General features: G+C 44.4%; 1 protein-coding gene across 1 annotated transcript in view; it reads left to right on the forward strand.

Annotated features, from left to right (window-relative positions):
* Positions 1–19,236, forward strand: part of LOC115205651 (ephrin-B1) — a 161,866-nt gene that overhangs the window by 140,338 nt on the left and 2,292 nt on the right. The window contains exons 3-4 of the mRNA XM_029771840.1: positions 7,812–7,904; positions 12,505–12,639. Coding sequence (XP_029627700.1) covers positions 7,812–7,904; positions 12,505–12,639 — 228 coding nt within the window. The remainder of the gene's footprint in view (positions 1–7,811; positions 7,905–12,504; positions 12,640–19,236) is intronic.

Here is a 19,236-nt window from a genome sequence, read left to right on the forward strand (position 1 = left end):
CTTAACCTTACCATGTTTCCCACTACCTTTTGCTGCAGTGACAGCAGTAACAGATTTCCTCAAGCGGAATCACTTCTTCACACTCAACTGGTCTAACCCAACCGTCTTCTGTAACACCACAGCTGACCTCACTTATCAACTTATCAACATTAAAAAGAATCTGCCAATTCAACAGATTTGCCAAAAGTCTGATCCAGGAACCCATTTACCTCACCTAGATTGTAAGTTGAGTCATCACCAGCTGCTATCATGTCAACAGAGATATCAGACATGTTCATATCCTTCTCCTGATCCTCCTCAACTGAGACCACAGACCCCTGACTCCCCTCTGTCACAACCCTCTCAACACTCCCATCACTCGTACCGGGAATCTCCTCCACTACCTGGGAGACTAGCTCCACCTGAACCCCCTCCTGTACCATATCACTCGTACTGGGCATCTCCACACAAGTCTGGGGAAATGGCTCCCCAGATCCATCCTTACCTCCTACAACAATATTTGTCTGCTGCACATCAGACCTATGTTCCGCTCTGGTACAAGCTGTAACTCAGTACCCTCAACACAAACAACTTGTTCCTCAGAAACAGGTGCTTGTGGCTCCTCTACCACTGTCGGCCCACCTCTCAACATCAGTGGGCCCAGGCGTTACGAGGACTACCTGCTTCTCTCCCTCGGCCTTCTACCTTTTTGGGCATCCCCACACTGAAAACACTGTTGACTACCCATACTAGTATAAGCTGTACAGTCTGTTGTCATACTTGACTTTACATGATAAATCCAAAGTCTTCTCCGGTGAGTCTAAAAATATAAACACTTGTCGCTGAAACAACATAACCTGTTTCAGAGCCGGGTGTTTGCAACCCGACGGGACAATCTTAATTTAACTTGCAAACTTCCCAAACCGCAATAACTCACGCTCCATTAGCTCGTTGGGCATAAACGGTGGTACATTCGAAATCGTAACCTTTGTTGAAGGAGAAAAAGCAGCGCAACTTGACTGATCATGTCAACATCATACTTTCAAAATCTTAGCTAGCAAGCTAGACAAGCAGTCATCGTCATGAATCACGTCGACATTCTACTGACGAATCCTTTTCAATCCTTGTCATATGAAGAGAAATTATAGATAAAACGTATTGGTGCTCATCGGCCATTGGACGTAAACATTACACAAGAAGTTGGAAATCGCAAATTCAACAATAAGGGGTTTGGAAGGAATCAGTGGCTAACTGAAAGCATTGCAAAGCAATCACTAGCCTGTTATTCGGTGGAGTGGGTGTGTGGTCCCAAGTCTGGGTTTAAGGGTCTCTTTTTCAAGCTTAAAAGGAAAAACATTCACATGCCATGGGCCAGAAAAAGTTGAATACATTGGTCATGCTGTCAATCCAGCATGACTTCTGCCGCGTTCAAAACAACTGGAAAATCGGAACTGGGAAATCTCAGACTTAAGTGAGTTCAAGACAACTGGGAATTAGGAAAAAACTAGCTCTGAATGGGAAAATACATTTTGAATGGTCATCCAACTCAGAATTCCAAGTCAGGAATTCTTTCTAGAGCTCCGACCTGAAGATCACTGACGTGTTTTTTCCGAGTTCCCAGTTGTCTTGAAATCCCCATAAATCCAGAGAATGCCAGACTTTGATGACAAAACTGGTGACACAAGGACCGCCGCGCCACCTTTTTTGAGCACAGCACAACAAGGTGAGTCCAAAAATGTCTTGTATGCTGCTGTATAATTATATAATATGCCTGGGAGATATGTATACTGTAGCTAAGAAAGTAATACTAAGTGTATGTTGTGTAGTAAGCTATTAGTAGCTCATGTGTCTCACCCTTATAATTGGGTCTATTTACCCCTCTTAATTTTGCCTTCTGTTCTGACTTGGTGGTGCACATGTAGCCTATAGTCTGTTTTAGAGTAATGTAATATTTTAATATTGTAAGAACTTTCATTGTCTGCTTATATTCCCCTTTATTTATCCTATGGTTCTGACTTGGTGTACAGGGAGAATACTGTAAGAAAGGCCCATGTTCTAAATTCTGTAACTGTACATTGTACATTTCAAAAGTTCTGAACAAATACAGTGCCAAGAAAAAGTATGTGAACCCTTTTGAATTACCTGAACTTCTGCATAAATTGGTCATAACATTTGATCTGATCTTCATCTAAGTCACAACAATAGACAAACATAGTGTGCTTAAAATAATAGCACACAAATTATTGCATTTGTCTTGTCTATATTGAATAGATAATTTAAATATTCACAGTGTACGTTGGAGAAAGTATGTGAACCCCTAGGCTAATGACTTCTCCAAAAGCTAATTGGAATCAGGAGTCAGCTAACCTGGAGTCCAATCAATGAGACACGATTGGAGATGTTAGTTGCCTTGCCCTATAAAAAACTCACAAAATTTGAGTTTGCTATTCACAAGAAGCATTGCCTGATGTGAACTATACCTCGAACAAAAGAGATCTCAGAAGAATTGTTGACTTGCATAAAGCATATCTCTAAAAGCCTTGATGTTCATCAGTCCACAGTAAGACAAATTGTCGATGAATGGAGAAAGTTCAGCACTGTTGCTACTCTCCCAGGATTGGCCGTCTTGCAAAGATGACTGCAGGAGCACAGCGCAGAATTCTCCATGAAGTTAAGAAGAATCCTAGAGTGTCAGCAAAGGACTTACAGAAATCTCTGGAACATCCTAACATCTCTGTTGACGAGTCTACGATACGTAAAACACTAAACAAGAATGGTGTTCATGGGAGGACACCATGAAAGAAGCCACTGCTGTCCAATAAAAACATTGCTGCACATTTGAAGTTTGCAAAAGAGCACCTGGATGTTCCACAGCGCAACTGGCAAAATATTCTGTTGACAGATGAAACTAAAGTTGAGTTATTTGGAAGGAAAACACAACAATATGTGTGGAGAAAAAAATGCAGAGCACACCAACATCAAAACCTCATCCCAACTGTAAAGTATGATAGAGAGGGGCATCATGGTTTGGGGCTGCTTCAAGGCCTGGACAGCTTGCTATCATCTACGGAAAATGAATTCCCAAGTTTATCAAGACATTTTGCAGGAGAATGTAAGGCTATCTGTCCGTCAATTGAAGCTCAACAGAAGTTGGGTGATGCAACAGGACAACGACCCAAAATACAGAAGTAAATCAACAACAGAATGGCTTCAACAGAAGAAAATACACCTTCTGGAGTGGCCCAGTCAGTCCTGACCTCAACCCGATTGAGATGCTGTTGACCTCAAGAGAGCGGTTCACACCAGACATCCCAAGAATATTGCTGAACTGAAATAGTATTGTAAAGAGGAATGGTCCAAAATTCCTCCTGACCATTGTGCAGGTCTGATCCGCAACTACAGAAAACGTTTGGTTGAGGTTATTGCTGCCAAAGGAGGGTCAACCAGTTATTAAATACAAGGATTCACATACTTTTCCCACCCTGCACTGTGAATGTTTACACGGTGTGTTCAATAAAATCATGAACAAGTATAATTGTTTGAGTGTTATTTGTTTAAGCAGACTGCATTTTTATATTGTTTTGAGTTAGATGACGATGAAATTGTCATCCAGATGACAGATAAAATTGTGTGACCAATTTATGCAGAAATCCATGTCATTCCAAAGGGTTCACATACTGTTTCTTGCCACTGTAGTTATATTGACTACGTCCGTCCTAGCTCGCTCATTAATGTCTTAATCGAAATTACGAATTGCTTCTTATCCGCTCATTGTCCCCTTATTCCATAGTTTGTACATCTAAATTGTCAGTAGAAACTACATTTGTTTAAGCAAGTCACACATCAGCTATGTTTTTTGAAAAGGCAGTAAATGAGGCTGAATGAACTGTTTCGCTGCCAGACAAGGCTCCGCTGATACCCAGGTGTAGCAGTGGTAAGGATTCCCTCCATGGTGCTGAAAAGGAAGCTTTGCTGTTGGGACAGCTTTATGTAGGCCCTAACAGTTTATGGGCACCATTTGTCACCGTTAAAATGCAATTCATAATTTTTTTTGTGTTGCATAGTGGTTTTGCTGGCATGCATCTCAATTTTTTGGGGGAAGTTTGCCCCACCAAGATTTACATGCTAAAATTGCCACTGAATTATACACATTTTGCAATGCAGCTGACAGAAAATGTTGCAGTTTTAAAGCAAATTTCCTGCAATTCTATGCATTTTGCCATGGCTAATGTTGTGTCCTTTACTCAAACATTGTAACAAAATCAATACTGCTAAATTTTCAATTCTCCCTGACTATCTAGCTTTTATTTTGGTGATTTTTAGTTCTCAAAGATTATATTATGAAAAAATATATAGGTTCATTATCTTTGCTAAATACTTTCTACATACACCCTGTGGGTATTTAGCTCCATCTGATATAGTAATCACAATGATTTAGGTCATGGGATTAGATAAAGTTCAAAGTGCAGACAGACACTTCTGAGAATTAATTCCAGTCTGCCAGCTACCACTGTGTGTACAGTGTGTGTGTGTGTACAGTGTGTGTGTGTGTGTGTATGTGTGTGTGTACAGTGTGTACAGTGTGTGTGTGTACAGTGTGTGTGTGTGCACAGTGTGTGTGTGTGTGTGTACAGTGTGTACAGTGTGTATAGTGTGTGTGTACAGTGTGTGTGTGTACAGTGTGTGTGTGTGTGTGTACAGTGTGTGTGTGTGTGTGTACAGTGTGTACAGTGTGTGTGCATCAGGGGGTTATCTCCATCATCAACAGTATAAACCCAAACCAAACAACCATGTCTGTGCTCATTGAAGGGTGCAGTATATTCTGCTAGTTAATGTGCTAGCCTGTTTCTCTGTTTCTCTATCTAATAAGTGCAGCTGGGTCTCACTAAAACAAACAAAACAGGAATATCTCTCTATTCCAACTATGTTTGGTTGTCCTCACTACAGAAGATGACTGTCGGTTCCTTCTACTAGTAACTTAATGACATAGAAGATACAGATGTTGTGTAATGGAGGTAGTGGAGCCTATACTGTCTGTCTGTCTGTCTGTCTGTCTGTCTGTCTGTCTGTCTGTCTGTCTGTCTGTCTGTCTGTCTGTCTGTCTGTCTGTCTGTCTGTCTGTCTGTCTGTCTGTCTGTCTGTCTGTCTGTCTGTCTGTCTGTCAATTTTTATTTCAATTCAAGGAGGTTTATTGGCATGGGCAACATATGTTAACATTGCCAAAGCAAGTGAAGTAGATAATAAACAAAAGTGAAATAAACAATACAAAATAATAGTAAACATTACACTCACAAAAGTTCGAAAAGAATAAAGACATTTCAAATGTCATATTATGTGCAAATAGTTAAAGTACAAAAGGGAAGATAAATTAGCGTAAAAATGGGTTGTATTTACAATGGTGTTTGTTCTTCACTGGTTGCCCTTTTCACAAATATTGCTGTTGTGATGGCACACTGTGGTATTTCACCCAATAGATATGAGAGTTTATCACAATGTTGTTTATTTTCAAATTCTTTGTGGGTCTGTGTAATCTGAGCGAAATATGTGTCTCTAATACAGTCATACATTTGGCAGGAGATTAGGAAGTGCAGCTCAGTTTCCACCTTATTTTGTGGGCAGTGTGCACATAGCCTGTCTTCTCTTGAGAGCCAGGTCTGCCTTCCCCGGCCTTTCTCAATAACAAGGCTATGCTCATTGAGTCTGTACATAATCAAAGCTTTCCTTAATTTTGGGTCGATCACAGTGGTCAGGTATTCTGCCACTGTGTACTTTCTGTTTAGGGCCAAATAGCATTCTAGTTTGCTCAGTTTTTTTGGTGATTTGTTTGGGGGTCTCTCTCTCCCTCTCCCTCTCTCTCCCTCTCCCTCTCCCTCTCCCTCACCCTCTCCCTCTCCCTCTCCCTCTCTCTCCCTCTCCCTCTCCCTCTCCCTCTCCCTCTCCCTCTCCCTCTCCCTCTCTCCATTTATTCACTGGTCCAACTAAATGAGATCAGTCCTGTGACCTTGCTGCTGAATATATGTACACATTTAAAATCAAATCAAAGTTTATTTATTTACACATTTACACAGACACATACACACATAGACACAAACACACACATAAAGCTGAATACATTCACAGGCCTCCGTCATGAATCATCCAGGTCTTATTATTGCTGACCAGTCCTGGAGGCTACAGGCAGCAGGAGGTATATTCTGGCCAAACAGGCGTGTGTGTGTGTTTCAGCCCCTTCCATGCTGTGCGTTCCTCCCATGTGTTTTTCTCTCTATTGACAGTCCAAGGAGCCCCGACGTCCAGCACACAACAGAACATGAACATTCTCTTTTAATAATCTGACTATTCAGATCTGGATTAAAAACAGGGTGGAGAGAGAGCTCGTATTACCGCAGACTACTGCAGCGTTTCCTGTCCAAACAGTTGTAGATACAGAGAGAGAAGAGCTCGGATTACCAACTCATATATAACAGACTACTGCAGTGTTTCCTGTCCAAACAGTTGTAGATACAGAGAGAGAAGAGCTCGGATTACCAACTCATATATAACAGTCTACTGCAGTGTTTCCTGTCCAAACAGTTGTAGATACAGAGAGAGAATGACTGTGCACCTTGTATTGTTCTTATTTAACAAATGGAATATTTGGGAGTACAGTGTTCAGAGTGGAATTGGGAATTCTTACTAGGAATTTTAAAGGGAAAGTTTAAAAGGCTTTTTTGAAGGGTGAAAACTGCCGATTCACTATTCCACCTCATTTTGTGGGCAGTGTGGCACATAGCCTGTCTTCTCTTGAGAGCCAGGTCTGCCTTCCCCGGCCTTTCTCAATAGCAAGGCTATGCTCATTGAGTCTGTACATAATCAAAGCTTTCCTTAATTTAGGGTCGATCACAGTGGTCAGGTATTCTGCCACTGTGTACTTTCTGTTTAGATTCACTACAGGCCTTTCTCCGCCCATCTCAACCCTGGGGTTACTTATCGTCCTCTAGATCAGTTATGCTGCTTCCTCTGTAGTCAGTATGGAAGAAAATGACATTTAAATGACAGAAGTAAGTTTACAAAAGGAGGATTAAGCTGTCCCTGAGTGGATATATAACTCAGAGCATGTTGCTCTCTATCTCTCTCTCTCTCTCGCTCTCTCCCTCCCTCTCTCTCCCTCTCTCTCTCTCTCTCTCTCTCTCTCTCTCTCTCTTCCTCTCTGTCTCTCTCTCTCTCTCTCTCTCTCTCTCTCTCTCTCTGTCTCTCTCTTGCTCCGCCAGATTATTCAGGCTGCTTTGAGCTCCGTCTTCAAAGAGCTCATTTTAATCTAACCTTGTCCTGAGAAGTTAAACCCCAGAGAAAGAGGAGAAATCGTGCAGGAGACGATTATGTGAAGAGCGGTGGTAGTCTGGAGGTTTCAGGGTTGGGGAGCTCAGTGAAGGCTACTTCCATTACAGTATGTGACGTCTGAATGTAGATACTGGCCTGGTCATCATCATTTGTTTATGAAGTAACATACGTCTGTGAACACTCAGAGACTCCCAATTATTGATCATGGGTTTAAAGGTTGGAGTCTCTTGTTACTCCTTTCTATGTTTGAGTTTGTGTAATAATCATCATCTCTCTCTCTCTCTCTCTCTCTCTCTCTCTCTTCTTCCTCTGTCTTCTCTTCCTCATCATCCTCTCTCCTCTCTTTTCTCTTCTCTCTCTCTGTCTGTCTCTCTCCTCTCTCTCTCTCTCTCTCTCTCTCTCTCTCTCTCTGTCTCTCTCTGTCTCTCTCTGTCTCTCTCTCTCTCTCTCTCTCTCTCTCTCTCTCTCTCTCTCTCTCTCTCTCTCTCTCTCTCTCTCTCTCTCTCTTTCAGCCACATCCAATGGTTCAGTCGAAGGCCTGGAGAACAGAGAGGGAGGAGTCTGTAAGACCAGGGCCATGAAAGTGGTTATGAAGGTCGGACAAGGTAAACAAACAAACACCTTCATTGGTTGATTAATCTGACAACAAACGATACACACACGTATCTCTAGGTGTTGCACTCTAAACTCTCCTACATGTGTTCACTCTAAACATTCCCCTCTCCTTAAGTTTTTTTTTACAGTACTGTAGACACTAACCGAGTTTAGGCCTGGCGCACACCTTGAATGCAGCACAGTTCTTCACCTCTATGTAAAACTCCAGTGCCCTAACAGTGTGTATCAGTGTGTAACCTTGAGGATAACTGTATTGGTGTCATGGTCACAGTGACTTCACTGAATCATTCTGACACAGCACAGGCCTTAGCATCTTAGCATGCAAATACCCTCATACATTATTCATATCATCTCTGCTGTGTGTGTGTGTGTGTGTGTGTGTGTGTGTGTGTGTGTGTATGTGTGTGTGTGTGTGTGTGTGTGTGTGTGTGTGTGTGTGTGTGTGTGTGTGTGTGTGTGTGTGTGTGTGTGTGTGTGTGGCCTCTGTGTGTGTGTGACCTCTGTGTGTGTGTGTGTGTGGCCTCTCTCTGTGTGTGTGTGTGTGTGTGTGTGTGTGTGTGTGTGTGTGGCCTCTGTGTGTGTGTGTGTGTGTGTGTGTGTGTGTGTGTGTGTGTGTGTGTGTGTGTGTGTGTGTGTGTGTGTGTGTGTGTGGCCTCTGTGTGAGGCAGAAAGCAGTGCAGTAGAAGTACAGATTCTATCCTCCCTCCTGTACAGAGCTCTATGACAGGATGTCGCTGTGAATATTTAAAACAGCACACACACACACACCCCCTCCTGCTGGTGGCCTTTCGTATCGTCTGTCTTGCGAAGGAAGGGAAATGTCAGCACATTCAGAGTAGAAGTGGGTCCCAAGATGAGAGAGAACACTCTACTGCACATGCTCAGTCTGCCAAACGCCACTTCAGAGAGGATCAGCCCTGAGCGAATCAGATTGTCTGTAGCCTCTGTAGACTTTAACACACTCTCATGTTCAAACAGTCTATTATGAATCAGCCAAAACATAGCAAGGTAGCGCTCACTACTGCTGGAAAGCGTAATTACACTACTGCTATCATTATAAAGAGGATGGAGAAAAGGAAGAGGAGAGGAAGTAGAGGAGGAGAGAAGGGGAGGAGGAGGAGAGAAGGGGAGGAGAGAAGGGGAGGAGGGAGAGAAGGGGAGGAGGAGGGAGAGAAGGGGACGAGGAGAGAAGGGGAGGAGAGAAGGGGAGGAGGGAGAGAAGGGGACGAAGTGGAGGAGGATGAGCGAAGGGGAGGAGGAGGGAGAGAAGGGGACGAGGAGAGAAGGGGAGGAGGTAGAGAAGGGGAGGAGGTGGAGAAGGGGAGGAGGAGGAGGAGGAAGTGGAGAAGGAGAGAAAGGGAGAAGGTGGAGGAGGATGAGAGAAGGGGAGAAGGTAGAGAAGGGGAGGAGGTGGAGAAGGAGAGAAGGGGAGGAAGGGGAGGAGGAGGTGGAGAAGGAGAGAAGGGGAGGAGGTAGAGAACAGGAGGAGGTGAAGAAGGGGAGAGAAGGGGAGGAGGGAGAGAAGGGGAGGAGGGAGAGAAGGGGAGGAGGTAGAGAAGGGGAGGAGGTGAAGAAGGAGAGAAGAGGAGGAGGTGGAGAAGGGGAGGAGGTGGAGGAGAATGAGAGAAGGGGAGGAGGTGGAGAAGGAAAGAAGGGGAGGAGGTGGAGAAGGGGAGGAGGTGGAGGAGGATAGAAGGGGGGAGGTAGAGGAGGAGGAGAAGAAGAGAAGGGGAGGAGGGGGAGTAGGGGAGGAGGATGAGAGAAGGGGAGTAGGAGGAGAGAAGGGGAGGGGATGGGAGAAGGGAAGGACGTGGAGGAGGATGAGAGAAGGGAGAGGAGGGAGAGAAAGGGAGGAGGGGGAGAAGGGGAGGTGGAGAACGGGAGGAGGTGAAGAAGGAGAGAATGGGAGGAGGTGGAGAAGGAGAGGAGGTGGAGAAGGGGAGGAGGGGAGGAGGTGGAGGAGGATGAGAGAAGGGGAGGAGGGAGGAGGTGGAGAAGGAGAGGAGGGGAGTAGGTGGAGAAGGGGAGGAGGGGAGGAGGTGGAGGAGGATGAGAGAAGAGGAGGAGGTGGAGGAGGTGGAGGAGGGGAGGAGGTGGAGGAGGGGAGGAGGTGGAGAAGGGGAGGAGGTGGAGAAGGAGAGGAGGTGGAGAAGGGGAGGAGGTGGAGAAGGAGAGGAGGGGAGGAGGTAGAGGAAGATGAGAGAAGGGGAGGTGGAGAAGGAGAGAAGGGGAGGAGGTGGAGAAGGGGAGGAGGTGGAGAAGGGGAGGAGGTGAATAAAGAGAGAAGAGGAGGAGGTGGAGAAGGAGGTGAAGGAGGAGGAGAGAAGGCGAAGAGGAGGGGAGGAGAGAAGGGGAGGAAGTGGAGGAGGGGAGAAGGGGAGGAGTAGAGAAGTGGAGGAGGAGAGAAGGCGAGATGGTCGAGGAAGGGAGAAGGGGAGGGGCAGGAGGAGGGGAAAAGTGGAGGAGGTAGAGTAGGAGGTAAAGAATCAGATATAGACTAAGTAGACACCACCCACTATGAGAAGTGGAGGAGTAGAGTAGGAGGTAAAGAATCAGATATAGACTAAGTAGACACCACCCACTATGTTGAGTAGTATGAAAGCTCTCCCCTCTTTTCTTTCCTCCACCCTGTCTCTCTCTCAATTCAATTTCAATTTAAGGGCTTTTTTATCTCGCTCTATCTGTCTATTTCTTTCTCTCTCTCAGCCAGACTACACACCTCTCTGTCTCTGTCTTTTTTTTTCTCTCTCTCTCAGCCAGACTACACACCTCTCTGTCTCTGTCTTTTTCTCTCTCTCTCTCTCTCTCTCAGCCAGACTACACACCTCTCTGTCTCTGTCTTTTTCTCTCTCTTTCTCTCAGCCAGACTACACACTCCTCTGTCTCTGTCTTTGCCAAACCATAGAGGAAATCAAGTGATAGGCTGTTAGGTCCCTTCCCTTTAGTCAGCACGCCACACATAGACACGGTCCAGTTCTGCCTTAGGGGGAGATACAGATAAGACATGATAATTTAGATTGATCTGATAGTCTCTCTGTCTGCCAACACTGCCTTCGTAAACACACACACACACACGCACACACACACACACACTGTCTGTCTACATACACGTCCCTCATAAAACCATCAGTGGAAAGACTCATGTTTACCCCTGAACGACTTCAAAGACTCTGGAGCCGAGAGCATGACATGACAACAGTTAGAGAGATAACCAACTGTTCCCTCTACAACAGTTAGAGAGATAACCAACTGTTTCCTCTACAACAGTTAGAGATATAACCAGCTCTTTCCTCTACAACAGTTAGAGATATAACCAGCTGTTCCCTCTACAACAGTTAGAGAGATAACCAACTGTTTCCTCTACAACAGTTAGAGAGATTACCAACTGTTCCCTTTACAACAGTTAGAGATATAACCAACTGTTCCCTCTACAACAGTTAGAGAGATAACCAACTGTTCCCTCTACAACAGTTAGAGATATAACCAGCTGTTCCCTCTACAACAGTTAGAGAGATAACAACTGTTCCCTCTACAACAGTTAGAGAGATAACAACTGTTTCCTCTACAACAGTTAGAGAGATAACTAACTGTTTCCTCTACAACAGTTAGAGAGATAACCAACTGTTCCCTTTACAACAGTTAGAGATATAACCAACTGTTCCCTCTACAACAGTTAGATAGATAACAAACTGTTCCCTCTACAACAGTTAGAGAGATAACCAACTGTTTCCTCTACAACAGTTAGAGATATAACCAGCTCTTTCCTCTACAACAGTTAGAGATATAACCAGCTGTTCCCTCTACAACAGTTAGAGAGATAACCAACTGTTCCCTCTACAACAGTTAGAGATATAACCAACTGTTCCTTCTACAACAGTTAGAGAGATAACCAACTGTTCCCTCTACAACAGTTAGAGAGATAACCAACTGTTCCCTCTACAACAGTTAGAGAGATAACCAACTGTTCCCTCTACAACAGTTAGAGAGATAACCAACTGTTCCCTCTACAACAGTTAGAGAGATAACCAACTGTTCCCTCTACAACAGTTAGAGAGATAACCAACTGTTCCCTCTACAACAGTTAGAGAGATAACCAACTGTTCCCTCTACAACAGTTAGAGAGATAACCAACTGTTCCCTCTACAACAGTTAGAGAGATAACCAACTGTTCCCTCTACAACAGTTAGAGATATAACCAACTGTCTCTTCTACAAACACTATTTTCTTCAGAGCTGACATAACCTTACATCTTCTCACCCCTCCTCTCCCCCATCTCATTTTCTCTCCTCTCCTCTCCTCTCCTATCCAATCCTCTCCTCTCTTCTCCTCAGCAGTAACGTTAAAACCAGAAGTATAAATAAGACATATTATGGGCTTTTACAGATATGAATAATGAATTACAATAAAAAAGTAATATATAACTGTCTTAACCTCATTCTGCCATGTCAGTGTGTTCGGTCCAGTAGACTGCTGAGTGGGTGTCTGTGTACTGCTGAGTTGGTGTCTGTGTGTGCTGCTTGTGTGTATGTGTGTGTGTCTCTGTGTCTCACTATCATACAGAGATATTTAACACGGTGTCCTATGTTTCAGACCCCAACACTGTTCTACCAGACCCTGTATTACCAGAGGAACCCGAGAGAGGGAAGGACAACGGTCTGGGAGGAGACTTCAGTCCTAGCCCTGAGGACAACCAGCTGCCTGGAGCAGGAGAGTCAGGCAACACTGGTGAGATAACAACCCTAACCCCTTTAGAACCTGACAGAACCCAACTGAACCTAAAAGAACAAAAAGAAACTTAAGAATATAGAACTCATGGACATGGACAGGGAGAGAGAGAAGGGAGAATGAGAGAGAGAAGTGTGGACAGGGGGAGAGAGAGAGAGAGAAGTGTGGACGGGAGAGAGAGAAGAGAGAAGGAGAGAGAGAAGTCTGTACAGGGAGAGAGAAGGGAGAGAGAGAGATAGAGAGAGAAGTGTGTACAGGTAGAGAGAGAAGGGAGAGAGAGAGAAGTGTGGACAGGGAGAGAGAGAAGGAAGAGAGAGAGAAGTGTGGACAGTGAGAGAGTGACTGAGAGAGATTTCTGGCAGTAGCTGCTGATAAATGACTTAAATATACATGGAAATGGAAATGCAACATGTAAAGTGTTGGTCCCATGTTTCATGAGCTGAAATAGCCTGTAGCATACCACCCTGCATCCCACTGCTGGCTTGTTTCTGAAGCTAAGCAGGGTTGGTCTCTGGATGGGAAACCAGATGCTGCCGGAAGAGGTGTAGGAGGTACCCTTTCCTCTGGTGTAAATAAATATCCCAATTCCCCATGGCAGTGATTGGGGACATTGCCCTGTGTAGGGTGCTGTCTTTTGGATGGGATGTTAAACGGGTGTCCTGACACTCTGTGGTCACTAAAGATCCCATGGCACTTATCGTAAGAGTAGTGGTGTTAACCCCGGTGTCCTGGCTAAATTCCCAGTCTGGCCCTCATACCATCATGGTCACCTAATCATCCCCAGCTTACAATTGGCTCATTCATCCCCCCTTCTCTCCCCTGTAACTATTCCCCAGGTTGTTGCTGTAAATGAGAATGTGTTCTCAGTCAACTTACCTGGTAAAATAAGGTTAAAAAGAGATCCCAGACATTTTTCCATCCGCACAAAAAGCTTATTTCTCTAAAATGTTGTGCACAAATTTGTTTACATCCGGGTTAGTAAGCATTTCTTCTTTGCCAAGAAAATCCATCCACCTGACAGGTGTGACATATCAAGAAGCTGATGAAACAGCATGATCATTACAGGTACACCTTGTACTGGGGACAATAAAAGGCCACTCTAAAATGTGCAGTTTTGTCACACAACACAATGCCACAGATGTCTCAAGTTGTGAGGGAGCGGGCAATTGGAATGCTGACTGCAGGAATGTCCACCAGAGCTGTTGCCAGATACTTTAATGTTAGTTCTTCTAACATAAGCCGCCTCCAACGTTTTAGAGAATTTGGCAGTAGGTCCAACCGGCCTCACAACCACAGACCACGTGTATGGCGTCGTGTTGGTGAGCGTTTTGCTGATGTCAACGTTTTGAACAGAGTGCCCCATGGTGCCAGTGGGGTTATGGTAAGGGCAAACATAAACTACGGACACTGAACACAATTGCATTTTATTGATGGCAATTTGAGTGCACAGAAATGGCGTGACGAGATCCTGAGGCCCATCGTGAGGCTCGTTTATTTTCTCCGTTACCAACAGATGCACCCCTTCACTTTTTCCACATTTTGTTATGTTACAGCCTTATTCTAAAATGGATTGAATTGGTTTTGGTTTTGATGGAGGCCACTGTGTTCTTGCGGACCTTCAATGCTGCAGACATTTTTTGGTACCCTTCCCTAGATCTGTGCCTAGACACAATTCTGCCTCGGAGCTCTACGGACAATTCCTTTGATCTCATGGCTTGGTTTTTGCTCTGACGTACTGTCAACTGTGGGACATTATATAGACAGGTGTGTCTTTCCTAATCATGTCCAATCAAATGAATTTACGACTGGTGTCCTCCAATCAAGTTGTAGAAACATCTCAAGAATTATCAATGGAAACGGGATGCAGTTGAGCTCAATTTTGAGTCTCATAGCAAAGGGTCTGAATGCTTACAGTGGCAAGAAAAGTATGTGAACCCTTTGGAATTACCTGGACTTCTGCATAAATTGGTAATAACATTTTATCTGATCTTCATCTAAGTCACAACAATAGACAAACACAGTCTGCTTAAACTAATAACACAAACAATTATACGTTTTCATGTCTTTATTGAACACACCGTGTAAACATTCACAGTGCAGGGTGGAAAAAGTATGTGAACCCTTGTATTTAATAACTGGTTGACCCTCCGTTGGAAGCAATAACCTCAACCAAACATTTTCTGTAGTTGCGGATCAGACCTGCACAATGGTCAGGAAGAATTTTGGACCATTCCTCTTTACAAAACTGTTTCAGTTCAGCAATATTCTTGGGATGTCTGGTGTGAACTGCTCTCCTGAGGTCATGCAACAGCATCTCAATCGGGTTGAGGTAGGGACTCTGACTGGGCCACTCCAAAAGGCTTGTTTTCTTCTGTTGAAGCCATTCTGTTGTTGATTTACTTCTGTGTTTTGGGTCGTTGTCCTGTTGCATCACCCGACTTCTGTTGAGCTTCAATTGGCGGACAGATAGCCTAACATTCTCCTGCAATTCATTTTTCCATCTATGATAGAAACCATGATGCTCCCTCCACCATACTTTACAGTTGGGATGAGGTTTTGATGTTGGTGTGCTGTACCTTTTTTTCTCCACACATAGTGTTGTGTGTTTTCTCCAAACAACTCATCTTTAGTTTCATCTGTCCACAGAACATTTTGCCAGTTGCGCTGTGGAACATCTAGATGCTCTTTTGCAAACTTCAGATGTTCAACAATGTTTTTATTGGACAGCAGTGACTTCTTCTGTGGTGTCCTCCTATGAACACCATTCTTGTTTAGTGTTTTACATATCGTAGACTCGTCAACAGAGATGTTAGCATGTTCCAGAGATTTCTGTAAGTCTTTAGCTGACACTCTAGGATTCTTCTTAACCTCATTGAGCATTCTGCGCTGTGCTCTTGCAGTCATCTTTGCAAGACAGCCATTCCTAGGGAGAGTAACAACAGTGCTGAACTTTCTCCATTTATAGACAAAGGCTTTTAGAGAAACTTTTGTAACCCTTTCCAGCTTTATGCAAGTCAACAATCCATAATCTTGTGTCTTCTGAGATCTCTTTTGTTTGAGGTATGGTTCACATCAGGCAATGCTTCTTGTGAATTTCTTTGTGATTGTTTTTTATAGGGCAGGGCAGCTCTAACCAACATCTTCAATCTCGTCTCAATGATTGTACTCCAGGTTAGTTGACTCCTGACTCCAATTAGCTTTTGGAGAAGTCATTAGCCTAGGGGTTCACATACTTTCCCAACCTACGCTGTGAATATTTAAATGATGTATTCAATATAGACAAGAAAATACAATAATTTGTGTGTTTAAGCAGACTGTGATTGTCTGTTGTTGTGACTTAGATGAAGTTCAGATAAAATGTTATGACCAATTTACACAGAAATCCAGATAATTCCAAAGGGTTCACGTGCTGTTTCTTGCCACTGTATGTAATAAAGTATTTCTGTTTTACATTTTTTATAAATTTCAAAATGTCAGAAAAGCTGTTTTTACTTTGTCATTATTGTCTGTGGATTGATGAGGATAATTTATTTTTTAATCAATTTGAAAATAAGGCTGTAACGTAACAAAATGTGGAGGGGTCTGAATACTTTCCTAATGCATTGTATTTATTCCCAGTCATGTGAAATCCACAGATTAGGGCCTAATGAATTCATTTAAATTGACTGATTTCCTCATATCAACTGTAACCCAGTCACTCTCTTTTCCATTAACCCTCCTTCCCTCCCCTCCTCTAGCCCCTCCTCCCCATCACCACCTCACTCTCCCCTCCCCTCCTCCCCATCCCCATCTCACTCCCTCTCCTCCCCTTCACCACCTCATCCCCCTCTCCTCCCCATCACCACCTCATCCTCCCCTCCTCCCCATCCCCATCTCACTCCCTCTCCTCCCCTTCACCACCTCATCCCCCTCTCCTCCCACTACACAAAGGGATGAACTCGCCTTGCTTCGTGTTCTTAGGAAACTATGCAGTATTTCGGTTTTTTTATGTATTATTTCTTACTAGTCTTATTACATACAGCAGGGATGAACTATTGGATATAAGAGCAACGTCAACTTACCAACATTACGACCAGGAATATGACTTTCCCGAAGCGGATCCTCTGTTCGGACCACCACCCAGGACAATGGATCTAATTCCAGTAGTCAACCCAAAACAACAGTGCCGCAGAAGGGGCAGACGAAGCGGCTACCTTGCCAGGCTCCGTAGACGTGTACATCGAGTACTAGCCAATGTCCAGTCTCTTGACAACAAGGTAGATGAAATTCGAGCAAGGGTTGCCTTCCAGAGAGACATCAGAGATTGTAACATTCTCTGTTTCACGGAAACATGGCTGTCTCGGGATATGTTGTCGGAATCGGTTCAGCCACCGGGCTTCTCCATGCACCACGCTGACAAGGATAAACACAACTCTTTGGGAAAAGGAAGGGCGGGGGTGTATACTTCATGATTAACGCTCATTGTGTAATCATAACAACATACAGGAACTCAAGTCCTTCTGCTCACCCTACCTAGAATTCCTTACAATCAAATGCGGGCCATTTTACCAACCAAGAGAATTCTCGTCAGTTATAGTCACAGCTGTGTACATTCCCCCTCAAGCGGACACGAAGACGGCCATCAAGGAACTTCGCTGGACTATATGCAAACTGGAGACCATATATCCTGAGGCTGCATTTATTGTAGCTGGGGATTTTAACAAAGCAAATTTGAGAACACGGCTACCTAAATTCTAACAGCATATTGATTGTGCTACGCGCATGGGAAATACCCTCGTCCACTGCTACTCTAACTTCTGCAATGCATAAAAAGCCCTCCCCCGCCCTCCCTTTGGCAAATCCGCCCACGACGTCATCTTGCTCCTACCGTCTTATAGGAAGAAACTCAAATAGAATGTACCAGTGACGAGACCCATTCAACGCTGGTCCGACCATTCGGAAGCCACGCTTCAAGATTGTTTTGATCATGCGGACTGGAATATGTTCCGGTCAGCCTCAGAGAACAACATCGACCTATATGTTGACTCGGTGAGTGCGTTTATAAAGAAGTGCATTGGAGATGTTGTACTCACTGTGACTATTAAAACCTACCCTAACCAGAAACGTGGATGGATGGCGGCATTCGCGCAAAACTGAAAGCGCGATCCACCACATTTAACCATGGAAATAGGTCTGGGAATATGACTGAATATAAACAGTGTAGTTATTCCTTCCGCAAGGCAATCAAACAAGTGAAATGCCAGTACAGGGACAAGGTGGAGTCGCAATTCAACGGCTCAGACACAAGATGTATGTGGCAGGGTCTACAGGAAATCACAGACTACCAAAAGAAAATCAGCTGCTTCATGGACACCGATGTCATGCTTCCAGACAAACTAAACACCTTCTTTGCCCGCTTTGAGGATAACACAGTGCCACCGTCGCGGCCCGCTAACAAGGACTGTGCCCCCTCCCCCCCTCTCAATCGCCAATGCCCTATCCCATCTGGACAAAAGAATACCTATGTAAGAATGCTGTTCATTGACTATTCAACACCATAGTACCCTCCAAGCTCATCATCAAGCTTGAGGCCCTGGGTCTCAACCCCACCCTGTGCAGTTGGGTCCTGGAATTTCTGACAGGCTGCCCCACAGGTGGTGAAGGTAGGAAACAACATCTCCACTTCACTGACCCTCAACACTGGGGCCCCACAAGGGTGCGTGCTCGGTCCTCTCCTGTACTCCCTGTTCACCCATGACTGCGTGGCCATGCACGCCTCCAACTCAATTATCAAGTTTGCAGACGACACAACAGTAGTGGGCTTGATCACCAACAACGACGAGACAGCCTACAGGGAGGAGGTGAGGGCTCGTCATACTGCTCAGGAAGGAGACGCATTCTGTCTCCTAGAGATGAACGTACTTTGGTGCGAAAAGTGCAAATCAATCCCAGAACAACAGCAAAGGACCTTGTGAAGATGCTGGAGGAAACAGGTACAAAAGTATCTATATCCACAGTGAAACAAGTCCTTTATCGATATAACCTGAAAGGGTGCTCAGCAAGGAAGAAGCCACTGCTCCAAAACCGCCATAGAAAAGCCAGACTACGGTTTGCAACTGCACATGGGGACAAAGATCGTACTTTTTGAAGAAATGTCCTCTGGTCTGATAAAGGAGGGACTGGTGCACTTCACAAAATAGATGGCATCATGAGAAAGGAAAAGGATGTGGATATATTGAAGCAACATCTCAAGACATCAGTCAGGAAGTAAAAGCTTGGTCGCAAATGGGTCTTCCAAATGGACATTGACCCCAAGCATACTTCCAAAGTTGTGGCAAAATGACTTAAGGACAACAAAGTCAAGGTATTGGAGTGGCCATCGCAAAGCCCTGACCTCAATCCTATAGAAAATGTGTGGGCAGAACTGAAAAAGTGTGTGCGAGCAAGGCGGCCTACAAACCTGACTCAGCTACACCAGATCTGTCAGGAGGAATGGGTCAAAATTCATCCAACTTATTGTGGGAAGCTTTAACAATTTAAAGTCAATGATACCAAATACTAATTGTGTGTATGTAAACTTCTGACACACTGAGAATGTGATGAAAGAAATAAAAGCTG

The sequence above is a fragment of the Salmo trutta genome, chromosome 13 (genome assembly GCF_901001165.1).
Source record: "Salmo trutta chromosome 13, fSalTru1.1, whole genome shotgun sequence".
Lineage (NCBI taxonomy): Eukaryota > Metazoa > Chordata > Actinopteri > Salmoniformes > Salmonidae > Salmo > Salmo trutta.